The 16,836-nt window shown below is 51.7% G+C and overlaps 1 protein-coding gene and 3 non-coding genes across 5 annotated transcripts; all 4 read left to right on the top strand.

The window, feature by feature from the left end:
* The first annotated feature begins 1,598 nt into the window (after positions 1-1,598).
* On the top strand, positions 1,599-15,741 carry RPL3 (ribosomal protein L3). Of its 2 annotated transcripts, none has more exons than XM_038756591.1 (10): positions 1,599-1,616; positions 3,832-4,024; positions 7,580-7,748; positions 8,964-9,099; positions 11,441-11,627; positions 12,142-12,302; positions 13,099-13,200; positions 14,443-14,538; positions 14,702-14,821; positions 15,638-15,741. In XM_038756591.1, the coding sequence occupies exons 1-10, from the start codon at positions 1,614-1,616 to the stop codon at positions 15,680-15,682; spliced, it is 1,212 nt and encodes a 403-aa protein (XP_038612519.1). In that variant the 5' UTR covers positions 1,599-1,613; the 3' UTR covers positions 15,683-15,741. The 2 variants fall into 2 exon arrangements, with proteins under 2 accessions (XP_038612519.1, XP_038612518.1); XM_038756590.1 differs by lacking the exon at positions 1,599-1,616 and adding an exon at positions 1,810-1,881.
* Positions 8,907-8,963, top strand: LOC119937400. The gene has a single exon (XR_005454071.1). It is a non-coding gene; the product is annotated as a small nucleolar RNA U82P (small nucleolar RNA).
* Positions 10,931-11,019, top strand: LOC119937397. Its single transcript, XR_005454069.1, has one exon. It is a non-coding gene; the product is annotated as a small nucleolar RNA U83B (small nucleolar RNA).
* LOC119937398 lies at positions 11,707-11,795 on the top strand. The gene has a single exon (XR_005454070.1). It is a non-coding gene; the product is annotated as a small nucleolar RNA U83B (small nucleolar RNA).
* Positions 15,742-16,836: the final 1,095 nt, after the last annotated feature.

Raw genomic sequence — 16,836 nt, 5'->3', positions numbered from 1 at the left:
CGGCGGCCCGAACAGTCATTCGTTCAGGGCGCATGCGCCCTTTCCCGGCGCGCGTGTCCTTGCCTCGCGGACCTCCGGGCGCATGCGCCCTTTCCCGGCGCGCGTTCTTGGCTCAGGCGGCGGCGGCCCGAACAGTCATTCGTTCAGGGCGCATGCGCCCTTTCCCGACACGCGCGGCCTTGCCTCGCGTTGTTCCGGGCGCATGCGCACTTTCCTCATGATCAATCAATCAATTGTATTTATTGAGCGCTTACTATGTGCAGAGCACTGTACTAAGCGCTTGGGAAGTCCAAGTTGGCAACATATAGAGACGGTCCCTACCCAACAGTGGGCTCACAGTCTAAAAGGGGGAGACAGAGAACAAAACCAAACATACCAACAAAATAAAATAAATAGGATAGAAATGTAGAAATGTTCCTCATGAGGAACCCGATCACCTCTCCCTCTGCCCATCCGCCAAGCTAGCTCTCTTCCTCCCTTCAAGGCCCTACTGAGAGCTCACCTCCTCCATGAGGCCTTCCCAGACTGAGCCCCTTCCTTCCTCTCCCCCTCATCATCCCCCATCTTACCTCCTTCCCTTCCCCACAGCACCTGTATATTTGTATATATGTTTGTACATATTTATTACTCATTTATTTATTTTACTCGTGCATATCTATTCTATTTATTTTATTTTGTTAGTTATGTTTGGTTTTGTTCTCTGTCTCCCCCTTGTAGACTGTGAGCCCACTGATGGGTAGGGACTGTCTCTATATGTTGCCAATTTGTACTTCCCAAGCGCTCAGTACAGTGTTCTGCACATAGTAAGCGCTCAATAAATACGATTGATGATGATGATGAGGCGGCGGACATTCATCCAGGGCTACTGCGCCCTTTCCCGAATAGATATGAACAAGTAAAATAAATAAATAGAGTAATGAATATGTACAAACATATATGCATATATACAGGTGCTGTGGGGAACGGAAGGAGGTAAGATGGGGGGAATGGAGAGGGGGACGAGGGGGAGAGGAAGGAAGGGGCTCAGACCATCATCATTATTATTATTATCATAATCATCAATCGTATTCATTGAGCACTTACTGTGTGCAGAGCACTGTACTAAGCGCTTGGGAAGTACAAGTTGGCAACATATAGAGACAGTCCCTACCCAGCAGTGGGCTCACAGTCTAAAAGTTATTATTATTCTAACACCTAGCCCTGTTTTAGCTCCACTATGTCAACTCCTGTTATTCTCCATGTCATCAATCGTATTTATTGAGCGCTTACTATGTGCAGAGCACTGTACTAAGCGCTTAAAACCATGTAAAACTAGTAGCTCTGAAAGAAGCTTAATTTAGGCACCAAATGACCAAACTCCCCAAGATGGAGGCCTCTCCTCCTCCCACTCCCCGTTTCCCAAGAAGTTGGTCCGCGGCCGGCCACCGTCGGCGCGCTCCCGCCCCAACTTCCTTTCTGAGCATGGCCCGGGCCCGACTGAGCATGCGTGAAGCCGCGCGGGGCAAGCGCGCTCGAGGTCGCGCGCACCCCCCCCCGACCGGAAGGGGCGGGGCCTGCGCGTCTATATATAGCGAAGCCGGCGGCCCGCTCGCTCTCTACCAGCTGGTGTCGTCATGGTATGTGGTGTCATGGCGGGCGGTGCCACCTTAGGGGGGCTGCGGGGTAATCGGCTGACATCGCCGCCATCGCCACTCATCCTCGCCTCACACCCTTCTTCAAGGGAAGAGGGAACCCTCTCGGGCTCGGAGCCGGCCCCATTTTCGGGGTTTGGTGCTGCCAGGGCGACAGTGGCACCCGATTCGGGGCAGGGCGGTCTAGGCCCAAATGGGGCCCCACGGGCCGGGCATGGGGCATCGATTGGAATCAGGAGACCCTCGACGGGTGGGCTTAGAAAACCGCTCTTGCCTCTTGTTGCTGCCAATGTATTTTATTAGTGATGTGTAGATAGCCATAATTCGATTTGTTCGAAGAGGAAGAGGAAGCCCCTTCCTTTCCCCCTCGTCCCCCTCTCCATCCCCTACGTCTTACCTCCTTCCCTTCCCCACAGCACCTGCATATATCTATATAAGTTTGTACATATTTATTACCCTATATATTTATTTATTTTGCTTGTACCTATCTATTCTATTTATTTTATTTTGTTAGCATGTTTGGTTCTCTGTCTCCCCTTTCTAGACTGTGAGCCCACTGTTGGGTAGGGATTGTCTCTATATGTTGCCAGCTTGTACTTCCCAAGCGCTTAGTACAGTGCTCTGCACACAGTAAGCGCTCAATAAATATGATTGATTGAGTTTTTGCTTGATACGGAGGTGGAATGATTGATTGATCTGATTGTATTAATTCGTTCAATCGTTTTTGAACGATTGAGCACTTACTGTGTGCAGAGCACTGTACTAAGCGCTTGGGAAGTACAAGTTGGCAACATAGACGGGCCCTACCGAACAGTGGGCTCACAGTCTTGACACTTCTCTACTTGTTTTGCTTTGTTTTTTTTTACTGTCTCCCCGCTTCTAGACTGTGAGCCCGTTGTTGCGTAGGGATTGTCTTCCTTTATGGCTGAATTGTACTTTCCAAGCGCTTTGTCACCGAACAGTGGGCTCACAGTCTTGACACTTCTCTACTTGTTTTCTTTTTTACCTGTCTCCCCCCTTCTAGACTGTGAGCCCCCTGTTGGGTCGGGACTGTCTCTATATGTTGCCAACTTGTACTTCCCAAGCGCTTAGGACAGTGCTGTGCACACAGTAAGCGCTCAATAAATTTGATTGATTCGTTCAGTGCTCTGCACACAGCAAGTGCTCACTAGATACGATTGAATGAATGAATTGTTAATAATAATAATGATAATAATGGCGTTTGTTAAGCGCCTACTATGTGTAAAGCACTGTTCTAAGCGCTGTGGGGGGGGATACAAGGTGATCAGGTTGTCCCACCAGGGGCTCACAGTCTTATTCCCCATTTTACAGCCGAGGTAACTGAGGCTCCGAGAAGTTAAGTGACTTGCCCAGGGTTCCTTCCCGGGCCTCCATTCCTCCCTTAATCAAGCGGATGGGAAGTTTGAGCCCTGGGATGCGGGTGCCGGGGTTGTGCCCTGTAGCATCGAGACGACCGTGGGCTTAGGGGTTGGGGACACACTTTTTAAACTCCTTCTATTGTCCTGTGGTCAGATCCCCTAAGGGGGATCATTCGGAAATAGGGGGGCCTTCCATGCCCCAGGAGGCATATTGACACCTGTCTACTTGTTTTGTTGTCCTTCTCCCCCTTCTAATAATGATGGTATTTGTTAAGTGCTTACTGTGTGCTAAGCACACAGCTGTAAGTAAGCTGTAAGCGCTGGGGTAGATGGAGCGTTACCAGGTTGGCCCACGTGGGACTCACTTTTCATCCCCATTTTACAGATGAGGTAACTGAGATACAGAGAAGTGAAGTGGCTTGCCCAAGGCCAAAACTTGACCTTGGGCAAGTCGCTTCACTTATATGAATCTCAGCCCCTCATCTAAAATGAGGATTGAGACTGTGGCTCCCATGTGGGACAGGGACTGTTCAACCCGATTTTCTCGTGTCCACCCCAGCTCTTAGTACAGTTCCTAGCATATAGAGCTTAACATAACCACAATTATTCTAGATTGTGAGCCCATTGTTGTGTAGAGAGTGTCTCTGTTGTCGAATTGTACTTTCCAAGTGCTTAGTACAGTGTTCTGCACAGTAATTGCTCAATAAATCCGATTGAATTTATCCCGAGGAAAGGACAGGGCACGTGGGATCCCGGAGACCCCCGGGATTGTGGGGTCCGACAGGCAGCAGTAACCGAGCGATGCTGGTTGTCTCTTTCAGTCCCACCGCAAGTTCTCCGCTCCCAGGCACGGATCCCTGGGCTTCCTGCCTCGGAAGCGCAGCAGCAGGCATCGGGGAAAGGTCAAGAGCTTCCCCAAGGATGACCCCAGCAAGCCCATCCACCTCACCGCCTTCCTGGGCTACAAGGCGGGCATGACCCACATCGTGCGCGAAGTCGACAGGCCTGGATCCAGTAAGTGGGCATCTCTTGTTTCTTCAGTTGGCCTGTCCCGCCATCGACCCCCGGCCAACGTCATCCCCCGGGCCTGGAATGCCCTCCCTCTGCCCATCCGCCAAGCTAGCTCTCTTCCTCCCTTCAAGGCCCTGCTGAGAGCTCACCTCCTCCAGGAGGCCTTCCCAGACTGAGCCCCTTCTTTCCTCTCCCCCTCGTCCCCCTCTCCATCCCCCCGTCTTACCTCCTTCCCTTCCCCACAGCACCTGTATATATGTATATATGGTTGTACATATTTATTACTCTATTTATTTATTTATTTATTTATCTATTTTACTTGTACATTTCTATCCTACTTATTTTATTTTGTTGGTATGTTTGGTTCTGTTCTCTGTCTCCCCCTTTTAGACTGTGAGCCCACTGTTGGGTAGGGACTGTCTCTATGTGATGCCAATCTGTACTTCCCAAGCGCTTAGTACAGTGCTCTGCACATAGTAAGCGCTCAATAAATACGATTGATTGATTGATTGGCCTGAATGATATCCTCCGTTAAGGCCTTACTGTGTGCCAAGCACTGTTCTGAGCGCTGGTGGTGTAGTGGATAGAGAACCGGCCCAGGATTCAGAAGGGCTTGAGTTCTAATCACAGTGATGATAATGGTATTTGGCAAGCGGTTGCTACGTGTCAATTACTGTTCTAAGCGCTGGGGTAGCTAGGAGGTTATCAGGTTGTCCCACGTGGGACTGTCTTAATCCCCATTTTACAGGTGAGGGAACTGGGGCACAGAGAAATGATTTGCCCAAGTTCACACAGCAGACAGGTGGCAGAGCCTGGATTAGAACCCATGACCTCTGACAACCAACCCAGGCTCTTTTAACTAAGCCACGCTACCTCTCAGGTTCTAATCCCGGGTTCTTGTCCGCCCTGTAACCGTGGGCAACTGACTTCACTTCTCTTCCTCAGTTTCTTCGTCTGTAAAATGGGGATTGTGACAGCCCTAGGTGGAATAGGGACCGTCGAACCTGATTTGTGTGGGTCCACCCCAGTGCTTAGTGTAGTTCGGTCACATAGTAAGCGCTTCAACAGATACCATTATTACTAAGCTAAGTAAGGTTGGACCCAGTCCCATATGGGGCTCACAATAAGGAGGGAAGATTGAACCCCCATTTTAGGGATGGGTAAAGTGAGAGATGTTAAATGACTTACCCAAGGTCACACAGCAGACACGTGGCAGGGCCGGGATTAGAGCTCAGGCCCCTGGGCTGGCCACTAGGCCACACTGCTTCCCCCTGTAAGGAAAAGTTGTTTTAGTGGACCAGTAGAAGGCCTTCTGGGTTGTGCTGCACGTGTGGTTTATTGTCTGTCTGGTAGTCTGGCACGACCTCTCCAGTGGGAATAATGTGGGTCTGGGTTCTAGTCCCGACCCCTACCACTTCAATTCTTGGTGACCTTGGGCAAGTCACGGTGCCTCAGTTCCCTCATCTGCAAAACCAATTCAGCACCTGTTCTCCCTCTTGTGACTGAGCCCCATGTAGGACCTGATTACGTTTTATCTGCCCTAGCACTTAACTTCTCTGAGCCTCAGTTCCCTCATCTGTAAAATGGGGATGAAGACTGTGAGCCCCAAGTGGGACAACCTGATCACCCTGTATCCTCCCCAGCGCTTAGAACAGTTCTTTGCACATAGTAAGCGCTTAACAAATGCCAATTTTATATATATATATAAATCTAAAAAATGATAATAATGGCATTTATTAAGCACTTACTATGCAAAGCACTATTCTAAGCTCTGGGGAGGTTACAAGGTGATCCGGTTGTCCCACGGGGGGCTCACAGTCTTAATCCCCATTTTATAGATGAGGGAACTGAGGCTTAGAGAAGTGGTGACTTCTCCAGGTCACCCAGCTGACAATTGGCGGAGCCGGGATTTGAACCCATGACCTGACTCCAAAGCCCATGCTCTTCCCACTGAGCCACGCTGCTTCTGACCTAGTAAATGCTCAGGAAATGCCCTGATTAATGGTGGTGGATGGGAGTATCCCTGGGAAACCACGTAGGCCGAGACTCTGCCAATCCACCAGGCTCTCAGTGCCATGCAGAAAGGGGAGATGTGTTGTGGGCAGGAAGGAAACCTTGCAATGCCTGGCTACAGGATGTAGCCATCCTCTCTGAGAGGCAGTGTGACCTGGTAGATGACCTAGTGACCTAGAGAATGGGCTTTGGAGTCAGAAGGATTCAAGCAAAAACTCCTCACTTGGTTTCAAAGCTGTCCATCACCTTGCCCCTTCTTACCTCACCTCCCTTCTACATCCCAGCCAGTGCACTCTGCTCCTCTAGTGCCACTAACCTTCTCACTGTTCTCACTGCCTCATTCTCACCTGGCCCATATCAATCAATCGTATTGAGTGCTTACTGTGTAAACAGCACTGTACTAAGCGCTTGGGAAGTACAAGTTGGCAACACAGAGACGGTCCCTACCCAACAGTGGGCTTACAGTCTAGAAGTGGACTTCCTACCTCTGGGCTGGAATACCCTCCCTCCTCAAATCTGCCAATCACACTTAACCCCACTTCAAAGTCCTGCTGAAAGCTCACCTCCAGGAAGCCTTCCCAGACTTCCCTTTTCCTCTGCTCCCCCTCCCCCCACAGCACTTGTGTGTGTATAATTCTATTGAGTACTAATGTATATATCTGTAATTTTATTTATATTTATGTCTGTTTACTTGTATTGATTCCTGTCTCCCCCCCTTCTAAACTGAGCCCGTTGTGGACAGGGATGGTCTGTTTGTTGTTGAATTGTATTTTCCAAGTGCTTAGTGCAGTGCTCTGCACATAGTAAGCGCTCAATAAATACGATTGAATGAATGGAAAATGAATGAAGAGTTCTAATCCTGGCCCTGCCATTTGTGTAAAAGGGGGATTAATGCTGTGAGCCCCATGTGGGACATGGTCTGTCCAACCTGATTAGTGTGTACTTTTCCAGTTCCAGTACAATGCCTGGCATAGAATAAGCATTTGAATACCAATAAAAAATGTCCCATTTTTTGTGTGTAATGTTCTACACATTCATAAATTCAGTACCGTAGCTGCAACAGCATTCCAGACTTTTCAAACACAAAAAAGACTCCAGAAATTCTGGCTACCATACTGCTAAGGAAAACAGCAATTGGGGGGCGGGGGGGGAGGCTCCCTAACTCTGTTTTAAGTCTGCAGGCCATTTTGTAGCAGGAGATATGCCCCATTAGGCCAGCGTACTTGCTGTACCTCCATCTCCTGTGTCACCACTGTCTGTTGCCTACATTTTCCCTCCCTCTTTGTATACAACCGCACCACTCCTCAACTTCAAAGCCCTACTAGAGGCCTTCCCCAACTAACCCCCAACTATTTCTTCAAACATTTGCTATTCACTCCTGTCAGCCCCACGGTATGCATTTGTATATGTTGGGCCCCTCTGAACTAGTTCCTTGTTGGCAGGGAACGCGTACGCTGACTTCAGTGCTCTGCACACAGTGAGCCTCCAATAAATAGCTGGATTTGGTTGGATTCTAACTGAGGTTTGTGCGTCTTTTCCCCTCAGAGGTGAACAAGAAGGAAGTGGTAGAGGCCGTGACCATCGTGGAGACGCCGCCCATGGTCATCGTGGGTATCGTGGGCTACGTGCAAACCCCCCGTGGCCTCCGCACCTTCAAGACCATCTTCGCCGAACACATCAGCGATGAGTGCAAGAGGCGTTTCTACAAGAACTGGTAAGGACACTGGGAAGACCAGAGCTCCACGTGTTTCGTGTAGTCTGGCATGCTACAGAGTTCAGCCTCACTTCCCAGGAGGTTGTCAAATGCCCAGATTGGCAGGGGATTTGCCCCCCAATTATAGGATCATTGGCACCCAACTGGAGACCAGATAGCTAGGCCTGAAGAAGGACACGGGTGGGGACTTTTCCTTGGGTTGGGAGGTTTGGGAAATGGACTACAAGTGATGAGACCCTTGACGGGCGGACATAGGAAACCGCCTCTGGCGCTTGATGCTGATTGTCAAGTTCTGAATGTAGTTCTCTGACCCCTGGGTGAGTCGTGGTCATAACCAGAAAGGTTGATACGCCTGGCATTTGATTTATTATTTTTGACCCCAGAAAAGTCCAGCCATAGTGGTGAGTGCAGTCAGTCAATCCAATTTATTGAGCGCTTGCTATGTGCAGAACACTGTACTATGCACAGTTTTGCTGTGGAGCACAGTGCGGTTTCTCACCCAGTTAATGGCTGCAAGGGGGCGGGGGGCCACTGTTGGGTAGGGACTGTCTCTATATGTTGCCAACTTGTACTTCCCAAGAGAAGCAGCGTGGCTCAGTGGAAAGAGCACAGGCTTTGGAGTCAGAGGTCACGGGTTCGAATGCCGACTCCGCCACATGTCTGCTGTGTGATCTTCGGCAAGTGTCACTTAACTTCTCTGGGCCTCAGTTACCTCATCTGTAAAATGGGGATTAAGTCTGTGAGCCCCATGGGACAACCTGATCACCCTGTATCCTCCCCGGCGCTTAGAACAGTGCTTTGCACATAGTAAGCGCTTAATAAATGCCAATTATTATTATTATTACAGTGCTCTGCACACAGTAAGTGCTCAATAAGTACGATTGAATGAATACGAGGAATTTAACATTAATATCATAAAAAGATTATTCTCAGTGCCTCAGTTGATGATGATGGGGGGCAGGAATTGCAGTGTCTGTTCCGGGTGCCTTTGATCTTTATTAACACATTTGGACCATCCCACGGCAGCTCCGCTCGGCTCTGGCGATCCCGCCTCCGCCCGATGAGCTCGGCTCCGCTTGCCGGTGGAAAGGGCTCCTTGGAAGCCGGCAATGAGCCAGGACTCCTTGGCCCCGGCGCCTTCCGCTCGCCCCCGAGGGGGGGCCGATGAAGGGCCGAGCCGAGACCCCCCTCCCCAACTGTGCTCTGCTCCTGAAGGCACAAATCCAAGAAGAAGGCCTTCACCAAGTACTGCAAGAAGTGGCAGGATGAGGAGGGCAAGAAGCAGCTGGAGAAGGACTTCAACAGTATGAAGAAGTACTGCCAGGTTATCCGTGTGATTGCTCACACCCAGGTGAGTGGCCCGGGGTCCCGCGGGAAGATCCCGGGGGGGGGGAATCAAGGTCAAGATGTATCCAACTCTGGTGGTTCAGGCTCTACTGAAGCCTGACCGGACTAGCCATTGGGGCAGACTGGACTAGCCAGAAGTTAGTAGCCATTGGAGCAGACTGGACTAGCCATTCTGCCCTGGCAGGCTAATAATCGTCCCCCTCTCCATCCCCCCCCATCTTACCTCCTTCCCTTCCCCACAGCACCTGTATATATGTATCTATGTTTGTACATATTTTTTACTCTATTTATTTTATTTGTACATATCTATTCTATTTTATTTTGTTAGTATGTTTGGTTTTGTTCTCTGTCTCCCCCTTTTAGACTGTGAGCCCACTGTTGGGTAGGGACTGGCTCTATATGTTGCCAATTTGTACTTCCCAAGCGCTTAGTACAGTGCTCTGCACATAGTAAGCGCTCAATATATGTTGCCAATTTGTACTTCCCAAGCGCTTAGTACAGTGCTCTGCACATAGTAAGCGCTCAATAAATTGTAAGCGCTCAATAAATACGATTGATGATGATGATGATAATGGTCAGGCTTCAGCTCATGATGGGCTTGCTGCCACTCCCATCAGGGCCAGCAGGGGGCACCACGGCCTGCGTTCTCCATTAGCCCAGGATGCTGCCCAGATGGTGCCATTCTTTAATGGTATTTAAATCCTCATCATGCCAGCACTGGGCTAAATACAAGCTAATCAGACTGGACACAGTCCCTGTCCCAGTTAAATAAATTAAATTTATTTAATTTAAGAGGAAATCAAAAAGGCAATGCATCCTCTGACTGTTAATATCCATGGGGTCCCGGGAAGGGAGGTGGTTCCTTTAGAGGAAGGACAAAGGGAATTGCCCGCCCGAAAGATTTTTCGTGATTTGGGGATTTTTTTGCACGACCCATCCTCCTTCCATGTAGCATTGGGGTGGACACGGGGCTAGCCGGGCAACCCAACCGAGTCCGTGCGGAGGGGGCCGTCCCGAGTTTGGTCCGAGAGTTCAGAATGACCCACCTGCCCCATTTACGGTATGGCTGCACGAGTTCCGTTGGAATAATAATTCCATGTAATGTAGTATTATTTATTAAGGACTTACGTGCAAAGCACTGTTCTAAGCGCGGCAGAGGTTACAAGGGGCTCAGATATTTAGAGAAGCAGTGGGGCTCAGTGGAAAGAGCCTGGGCTTGGGAGCCAGAGGTTGTGGGTTCTAGTCCCGGCTCCACCACTTGTCAGCTGTGTGACTTTGGGCAAGTCACTTCACTTCTCTGGGCCTCAGTTCCCTCATCTGTAAAATGGGGATTAAGACTGCGAGCCCCACATGGGACAACCTGATCACCTTATATCCCCCCCAGTGCTTAGAACAGTGCTTTGCACATAGTAAGCTCTTAACATGCCATCATTATTATTATTATTAGCATCCCTGTTTTACGGGTGAGGTAACCGAGGCACAGAGCGGCCCAGTGTGGCTTGTCCAGGGTCACCCTCCAGAGCCAGGATTAGATCCCAGGTACACGTGGCTCCCAGGCTCGTGCTCCTTCGCCCATTGTTCATCCGTCTCTGGAGTTCAGGGCACAATCCAGCTTTCCTAATCCAGCAACAGGACAGGGCCTATTCTCCAGAGGGTCTGGCCGAGCTCCAGGCACTGTGTAACCCATGGAGACCAGGGCACGTTAGCCTTGCCCAAGGGGGGATTGGCCAGCTGCTCCTTGACCAGTGGAAGTGAGGGCACAGGCAGCATGGCCCAAGGCAAAATGCCCCAGGGCAGATCCCTGGTGCACTGCAGTGGTCCCTCAGGCAGACCTGACCGTTCAATGATGAGGCCTTGCAAGAAGCGCCGGGCACGGCGCCCGACACGAATGAGGATATCTTGCTGCCTTCCTGCTGAGAACGGTCACCTTTCCCGGGCCTCACCCAGTGGTCTGCTGACGAGGCTGTGGGGGTTCACGTCCCCCAGCAGGCAGACAGGGCTGGAGCTGGGACCCCCTTACCCCCCAAATGGGTGTGCATTCTGCCGCCTGGGCATTTGACCCGGTTCTGAAAAACAGTTTATTCAACACTTGTGGTATGCAGAGCACTGTGCCAAGCATTTGGGAGAGCACAGTTGGAGAGCACGTTGCCTGTTTAGAGTGAGCTTACAGCCTAGCCCGGGGAGACAGGCAATGTAAATTGTGGAAAATAACTCACGGCTCTGCAAGTGCTGTACGGCTGAGGGAGTGGTGAAAACAGGAGCACATCCCAAGCACAGGACAGGAAGCCCACCTCTAACTCAGCCCCTCTCCTGAAAGTCTAACAAGTCCCCTGCCTCTTGCACAGATGCGCGTCCTCCCCCTGAGGCAGAAAAAGTCTCACCTGATGGAGATCCAGGTGAACGGCGGCAGCATCGCCGAGAAGGTGGACTGGGCCCGCGAGAAGCTGGAGCAGCAGGTGCCCGTGGCCACGGTCTTTGGCCAGGATGAGATGATCGACGTCATCGGCGTCACCAAGGGCAAGGGCTACAAAGGTAGGCGCCCCTTTCCGGAATCCATACCTGACCCGCTGGGGATCGGGGAGGGGGCTCGATGCCCTCATCCCCTGGCCGGACTGTTCAGTGATGAGGCACCGCAAGAAGCGCCGTGCACGGCGCCCGACCCGGATGAGGAAACCTTGCTGCCTGCCTTCTGAGAACAGCGATGAGGTTGGGGATGGTGGGGCGGCCGTTCAGTTAGCTCACCTGTGAATGGGGATTAAGACAGGGCGCCCTGTGCGTGACATGGACTGTTGCCAATCAGATTAGTGAGTATCTTCCCCAGCACTTAGGTACCGTGCCTGACACATGGTAAGCACTTAACAGATGTCATAAAAAATACAACAGGACTAATAAACACGTTCACTGCTAGAGGCTTTGCAGAAGAGGAAACAGGCACGGGAAATAGTTGCCCAGGGTTAAACGGGATGCATTTTAGTCGCCTGCTTTTCTAGTTCCGCGCTCTTTCCACTCGATCCCCCTCCAGAACGCATGTAACGGTCTCTTTCAGGGGTGACCAGCCGTTGGCACACAAAGAAACTGCCTCGCAAGACCCACAGAGGTCTCCGCAAAGTTGCCTGTATCGGGGCCTGGCATCCTGCCCGCGTGGCCTTCTCTGTGGCCCGCGCCGGTCAAAAGGGCTACCACCACCGCACCGAGATCAACAAGAAGGTGAGGCATTCAGGGGGCCAGCTGGGTAGGACTCTTGGCGACAGTGAGCCGGTCAGCTCCAGAGCTTTGGAAGACTGCTGAACCAGAGGAGCAGCGTGGCTCAGTGGAAAGGGCCTGGGCTTGGGAACCAGAGGTCATGGGTTCTAATTCCGGCTCCGCCACTTTGGGCAAGTCACTCAACTTCTCTGTGCCTCAGTTCCCTCATCTGTAAAATGGGGATTAAGACTGTGAGCCTCTTGTGGAACAACCTAATCACCTTGTATCCCCCCCAGCGCTTAGAACAGTGCTTTGCACACAGTAAGCGCTTAACAAATACCACCATTATTATTATTAACCCCCACCCCAGTCCACCCTACCTCACCTCCCAGCTCCTCTGCTCCCAGGGAGCTGCAGGGCGGCTCCAGACACCAGAAAGTCCCAGCTCTGGCTGTAGGTCCCCAGGGATCCATCCCTGCTCTGGACACTAGATTGCCTAGGCTCTAATCTCTTCCCCTGTCAGGGTCTTCAATTGCTTGTTTGTTCCCTGAACAATACGGGACATGTGGCGATCGCATTCCCGCCGAGGGGCTTGGCTTCCTGCGTGCCTCCCCCGGGGCCTGAGGAACTGCCTCGTGGCCCTCCGGTGACACGCGCCCATTGTTCGAGAGTGTCTCCTGCAAGGGCGGGGCGGTCCGCCCTTTAACATGAGGCAGACCCAGAGGAGGTGGCCCGTGGCTCCTGCTGGCCTTGGGCTCTCCCCTCTTCTCCCCACCCTGTGGCCTGTGCCCTACCGAAGTGCTGCCACCCTTCTCCTCAGATCTACAAGATTGGCCAAGGCTACCAAATCAAGGACGGCAAACTGATCAAGAACAACGCATCCACCGACTACGATCTGTCGGACAAGAGCATCAATCCGCTGGTGGGTGTCCCTCTTGGGAGAAGCAGCGTGGCTCACTGGGAAGAGCCCGGGCTTTGGAGTCCATGGGTTCAAATTCCGGCTCCGCCAATTGTCAGCTGAGTGACTTTGGGCAAGTCACTTCTCTGGGCCTCAGTTCCCTCATCTGGAAAACGGGGATTAAGACTGTGAGCCCCCAGTGGGACAACCTGATCACCTTGTAAACTCCCCAGCGCTTAGAACCGTGCTTTGCACATAGTAAGCGCTTAATAAATGCCATTATTATTATTATTATTATTGGAGGCCAGGGCCCCCACCGGCCAGACTCCCCTCCCCTGGCCTCCGCCAGATATGCTGCGCTCAGCAGCGCGGGGTTGGACACGGCTCAGGGAAAGTCGTCCAGGTGGTTCAGGGCCGAGCTGAATCACAGGGTGCACTGTTTACCAAGTTATTAACTGATCCCGAAACTCCCTTGGCAGCTCCTTCCCGAAGGCAAACGTGCATCTATCTCCTGTAGCTGGCTCCAAGCTGGGGGATTTGCATCCTGCTGACTCCGATCTTCTCCCGAAGATCACGATCTTTCCCACACAGCTGGCCCCCCTTGGAGAGCGCGCTTCCCCTCCCCGCCTCAGCCCCGTGTGGATTGCGGGATGTCTTCTTTCTGGGCTTTTCTGAGTCCACATCAATGAATCAATGAGGAATTGATTCTATTGAGGAATCTATTGAGGAATTACTGTATGTAGAGCCCTGTACTAAATGCCTGGGGGAGAGTACAAGTCTTAGGTGAGTCATAGACCCGATCCCTGCCCACAAGGAGGTTACAGCGTGGGAAGTAGTGTGGCTCAGTGGAAAGAGCCTGGCCTTTGGAGTCAGAGTTCATGGGTTCAAATCCCGGCTCTGCCAATCATCAGCTGTGTGACTTTGGGCGAGTCACTTCGCTTTTCTGTTACCTCATCTGTAAAATGGGGATTAAGACTGTGAGCCCCCCCGTGGGACAACCTGGATCACCTTGTAACCTCCCCAGTGCTTAGAGCAGTGCTTTGCACATAGTAAGCGCTTAATAAGTGCCATTATTATTACAGTCTTGAGGGAGACCACCCGACATTAAAATGAATGATAAGGGAAATAGAGGATAAGGGTCTACTCCAGTGCTCTGGGGGCGGTCTGAGGGCTGAAGGGGACACTCAAGTCCATAGTCGACACAGAAGAGAGGGTGGATAGGATCGGGAAAATGCGGTGATTTTTCACCTGCTGTTTCTTCCACAGGGAGGCTTTGTCCACTACGGTGAAGTGACCAATGACTTTGTCATGCTGAAGGGCTGCGTCGTGGGAACCAAGAAGCGCGTCCTCACCCTCCGCAAGGTGAGCGGGGCTATGGAGCGCTGGCCATCGGGGCCGCGTGGGGCATTCAAGGGGGGGTCGTGTTACACCCGGCCTTCTGGTGTTACCCCAGGACTGCCTACGGGGAGGAATGGGGATGTTGGCAGTGGTGGGCCTAACGGGCCTGCCCTCTCTGTGCCCGTAGTCCCTTCTGGTGCAGACTAAGCGCCGCGCCCTGGAGAAGATCGACCTGAAGTTCATAGACACCACCTCCAAGTTTGGCCATGGCCGCTTCCAGACGGTGGAGGAGAAGAAGGCTTTCATGGTGAGGACCTCCTCCTCTCTCCTTCCCCTCCCCCCTCCCGGCCCTCAAGACAGCACATGCCATGACCTAACCTGTTTGTCTGCAGATAAGTCTAGAGATTGCACGCAGGAAACCTGCCGGGCGAGCTCTTGTGTAATCCCACGTGGGTTCGCTGCTATTTGCTCAGGATGAGGCTGGGCTGGAAAGCATTAGAAGAGTGAATTCTCGACCGGGGTGGCGGGAAAAGGGGGACAGTCAGCCCTCGCATCCTTGAGACTTCCCGAGCCTGTGCCGGGAGTCACTTCAGAAATCTAACAGGGTGGCACTCCGTGTCATGTCCTGCTTGCTGCCGCCGCTTCCCAACTCAAGAGATGACTCAGGCCTCCATGTTGAGAAGCGGCAGGGCTGAAAAAGCAGCCGGCTTTCCAATCTCAGCTCCTCCACTTTGCTGCTGTGACTTTGGGCAGTTCACTTCCATTCTCTGCAACACTAAAAGCTCCTCCACTTTGCTGCTTGTGACTTTGGGCAGTTCACTTCCATTCTCTGCAACGCTAAAGCTTCCATTCTCTGCAACATTGAGCCCCGTGTGGGGCCTGATTTGTATCTACCCCAGTGCTCAATACAGTGCTTGGCATCTACTAAGGGCTTAACAGATGCCTCAGTTACTGGGTTTCCCTGGTTGAATCTCTGAGCCTGGGGGCAAGGGGGTGACTGGGCTGCTGTTGTCACTGAGTGGGGACCAGGTAGAGAAATGGAGTCAGCGCTGCATCACTCTGCCTAAACCGTGATGGTCTGACTTCCTCTCCCACTAACCTGGTCACAATTTCTTCTTTGCAGGGACCACTGAAGAAGGACCGGATTGCCAAAGAGGAAGCTGCTTAAGGCCAGGGACCCGGTTGGGGGCTCGTGGTCTATGAATAAAACAGAATTGTATAAAAACACTCTGCCTCGTAGTTGGGATGAATCTTCTCTGACTGGGCCCTGGGAAGAATAAATAGGATCCAAGTCCCCACACCCAACCACCCACTCCCTTCTACCTGCTCATGGGCATCAGGGTGTCCTGTTCCCTGGTGCAAGACTGGTGGTCAGCTGGGTCTAGTTCCCAGCGCTTGGTTCAGCCCTTGGCAGACACCCAGCCCGCACACTCCGCTCTTCTGGCGCTAACCTTCTCACAGTGTCCCACCGTCGACCCCTGGCCCATGTCCTGCCTCTGACCCGGAATGCCCTTCCTCCTCAAATCTGCCAAAAGATCTACCAAATCTGCTCTTCTCCCCCTCTCCATCTCCCCATTACCTCCTTCCCCTCACCACAGCACCTGTATCTATGTATATATGTTTGTATATGTTTGTACATATTCTATTAATTTTATTTTGTTAATATGTTTTGTTCTGTCTCCCCCTTTTAGACTTTGAGCCCGCTGTTGGGTAGGGACCGTCCCTATATGTTGCCAACTTGGACTTCCCAGGCACGTAGTCAGTGCTCTGCACACTCAAGCGCTCAATAAATGCGATTGAATGAACTCTTCCCTTCAAAGCCCTACTGAAGGCTCACCTCCAAGAGGCCTTCCCAGACTAAGCCCCCCTTTTCCTCAGCTCCGCCTCCCATCTGCATCACCTCAACTCACTCCCTTTGCTCTTCCCCCCCTCCCCCCCACCACACAGCACTTAGGCATTTATGTACATGTGTATAATTGTATATATTGATGCCTGTTTACTTGTTTTATGTCTGCCTTCCCCTTTCCAGACTAAGTGCTGTGTGGGTAGGGATTGTTTCCCTTAATTGCTGAATTGTCCAAACGCTTAGTACAGTGCTCTGCACACAGTAAGTGGTCAATAAATAGAATGAATGGACCAAGAACATGGAGATGTGCTGTATTGTCACAGGGCTGCAGGAAATCTTCCTCCTTAAAGCATCCCAGAGAAGCAGCGTGGCTCAGTGGAAAGAGCCCGGGCTTTGGAGTCAGAGGTCAGGGGTTCGAATCCCGGCTTCACCAATTGTCAGCTGTGTTGACTTTGGGCAAGTCACTTCTCTATGCC

This window comes from Tachyglossus aculeatus, chromosome 14, assembly GCF_015852505.1.
Source record: "Tachyglossus aculeatus isolate mTacAcu1 chromosome 14, mTacAcu1.pri, whole genome shotgun sequence".
NCBI lineage: Eukaryota > Metazoa > Chordata > Mammalia > Monotremata > Tachyglossidae > Tachyglossus > Tachyglossus aculeatus.
This window is presented reverse-complemented; position numbering and strand designations above follow the sequence as displayed.

Bases quoted from the DNA above. Each gene is read 5' to 3' on its own strand.
- RPL3 (XM_038756590.1), top strand. From the start codon at position 1,825: ATGGGGCCCCACGGGCCGGGCATGGGGCATCGATTGGAATCAGGAGAC. The intron at 9,100-11,440 runs GTGAGTGGCCCG...CCTCTTGCACAG, and splicing joins GTGTGATTGCTCACACCCAG to ATGCGCGTCCTCCCCCTGAG. The intron at 11,628-12,141 runs GTAGGCGCCCCT...GGTCTCTTTCAG, and splicing joins CAAGGGCAAGGGCTACAAAG to GGGTGACCAGCCGTTGGCAC.